Raw genomic sequence first — 2884 nt, 5'->3', positions numbered from 1 at the left:
GTTAAAAAAAAAAAAAAAATGGGTGACAGGAAGTGGAGGCGGACTTATAAACAATGTCCTAAAAAAGACACATTTCTTGATTTTGGCTAAAAATCCACTGAGAACGGTTTGACAATTAATTTATTAGTTATAATAAATAAAGCAAAATCACTTTATTTAAGGATTTAAAAGGCCACCGGGAGTACTTTAAAATAGATTCAAAGAAGAGTTGGACTTTAAGGCTGTTTTTGAGAGGGAAATATGGCAAAATAAAAATAAAAATTAACTAAAGGAATCTTGTTATGAAGAGTTTGTGGTCATGTGACACTAAAAAGTTCAAAATCAAACAAATCTAAACCAAGATTCTGTAAAACCATCTGTGTACTTTAAACATTTAGCACTTTTTCTTTCAGTTTGTTATTTTTAAAATGATGTTGGTGCTGCAATAACTCTGTCCTTTAAATGCACAAAATGCACCAAATTTTTATCATATGTTTTTATATCTGTATTTAGAATAAAATGTATTAATAATTTATTCTTTAAAATATCCAAAGTTTACCTGAAGTTTTTCTTTACATTTAGTTTTGTAGGTTTTGGTTAGGTTTAAGGTTCAAATAAATGATTTATGATTCTTCTTTTAAATAAAACAGGGTTTTAAACTAAAAATGAATAAAAGGATTTTCTGATTGATAAATAACACTGAAAGGTGAATTAACAAATTAATATTCTGTCCCCGCTTTGTTTTTGACCCCAGAACTATGGAATCCAATCAAAATCAGCTTAAAGTGAATGAAGAATCAGATTGGAAAAAGTGAAATTTTGAAAACAGTTTTAAACACAGTTTAAAGAAATTTTGAAATAAATAAATTTGAAACTCGAGTAAAGTAATCTGAAACTGTTATTAAATGAAAACTATTAGTAAAAGCTGCTGTTTTTTATTTCCCTTTTTTTTTATTGTTTTTCTCCCTCTTTGGTTTCAGTCTCTAAATTACAGTTTCTATTCAGAATTTTTGATTTTAGAGTTGACTCTAATTTTAAGTGGGGGTGTGGCTTAGAGCTCATTGGTTACTGGAAGATGACTGACATCATAGTAATGCCATTTCTGCTCCATAATGTGTCCTCCCTCCTCTAATGTTCCAAACTTTACTACAGTAACTCTTTTAGGTTTTAATTCAAGTCATCAGTTTGAATTTAAAAAAAAATGTTTCAAATTTACATGTTTTGCCTAAAGTTTATTTTATTTTCTCCATCTTCTTATTATTTATTCACTGTAAGCTGATCTGATTTCCCTCTACAAACCGCCGTTTAATGAACCCTAAAAAGAGACTTATTTACTACACTTGATTGTTTTTTTTAAATCTTATAATAAAGATTTAAAGAGGCAGAAATTCCTCCATGAGCTCTCTAGGCCTCGTTACAGTCTGCGCCCCACCGTCCTGCCCCGGCCCAGCGTGGACTCCTGTTCAGGGAGATTAACGTCAAGAGTCGTGCTGCAGCCGGTTCAGGGGCAGCGATCCTTCTGACTGTCCCTGTACCTGTACCTGGAAAAGTTATGAGATCAACTTGATCCGTCCTGGTGTGGGATCGGGCGCCGGTAAAGTCATGGTGTCTTTTTCCACTTTTAGAAAATGGAGGGTCAGGTAGGTGGAGCTCTAACCTGACCCTCACCCTAGAGACTCCTTCACAAGATCCATTTTCACTTAAAAAAACAGTTTCTGCTCCAACCTGCTGCAAAATAACAAATGTAAAAACGCATCAGAAGGACTGAGGACGTTCAAAGCTTCTGTGTTTGTTAGTCTTATCAGAAACGTTTCTGTTTCTGCAGCTCCTCTCTGATGTTTCAGATCGTCTTTGGCTTCATTGATTGATACAAGTTGAAAGCGTCAGCATTCTTGTTGTTGCTGATCTTTGAACTCAGAAAAGCTTCACACTATCGGCGTCTTTCTCCACCTTTTCTGTGCCAGCACGAGTAACTTTACTCCCCGCTGTGGGGCCGACCACACAAAAGCCTGAAGGGGACTCTGAGATTTGGACCAGACCAGAACTTGTGAAGCTTTTGACTTCAAATCTTACATTTGGTGGAGGGATTTTAAAACGTTTTTTTGACGAGGATTTCTGGTCTGCAGGTCATCGATTTGAAGATGTACCCGGAGTGCGCAGACACCTGGTCAGAAAGAGCGCCAAGGGACAAGTGGTGCACATCGGGAAAGATCACAAGGAGCCCACCACACGCAGCCGGAAGCAGGACCGAACCCCACACGAGGTGAGACGCGACAGACACAGCTCCACCTCTTCCTCACACCTTCATTCAAGCATCAGAGGGTTTGGTGTTCCGACATCTCTAATTTTATTTTGAAAATGGCTTAATGGCCGATAATTCTGTAGAGAAAAACATCAAGTGTGGTTCCAATTGATTTATTAGTTATTGCAACAACCTTATAAGAATCCATTTTAAATAAAGAATCATAAACAAATACTGTATTATTTCTAAATAATCAAGCACCAAAAATATGCAAATGATTAAATAAACTATTAAGGGTTAAAAAAACAATATTTTAACTTAAATAAATTATATGACTAAAATGAAATGACGAAAATACTTTAATTTTATTTTAATTGATATAATTTTATATTAATTAAATGTATTTAAAACACATTTAATTAAATTGAAACATGAAATTAGTTAAATTTATTTAGTTCTTTAATTATTTAAATATAAAAGTAAAAAAAATTAAACAAATGGATTTATTTTACATTATTTAGTTGTTTAATTATTTAAATTTAAAACTGAATAAATTAAATTAAATGTATTTATTTTGATTTATTGTATTGTTTATGAAATAACTGTATTTTAAAATATTTAATATTAAATTAAATTAATTTAAAATTAAATAATTTATTTTCT

At 32.7% G+C, this 2884-nt stretch overlaps 1 protein-coding gene across 10 annotated transcripts in view; it reads left to right on the top strand.

Moving 5' to 3' along the window:
- slc4a2b (solute carrier family 4 member 2b) overlaps nucleotides 1–2884 on the top strand; it is a 53055-nt gene that overhangs the window by 35236 nt on the left and 14935 nt on the right. For all 10 annotated transcript variants that reach the window (XM_024280089.2, XM_024280094.2, XM_024280087.2 and 7 more), the window contains one exon: nucleotides 2106–2242. In XM_024280089.2, the coding sequence (XP_024135857.1) occupies nucleotides 2106–2242 (137 nt within the window). The remainder of the gene's footprint in view (nucleotides 1–2105; nucleotides 2243–2884) is intronic.

This window comes from Oryzias melastigma, linkage group LG20, assembly GCF_002922805.2.
Source record: "Oryzias melastigma strain HK-1 linkage group LG20, ASM292280v2, whole genome shotgun sequence".
NCBI lineage: Eukaryota > Metazoa > Chordata > Actinopteri > Beloniformes > Adrianichthyidae > Oryzias > Oryzias melastigma.
This window is presented reverse-complemented; position numbering and strand designations above follow the sequence as displayed.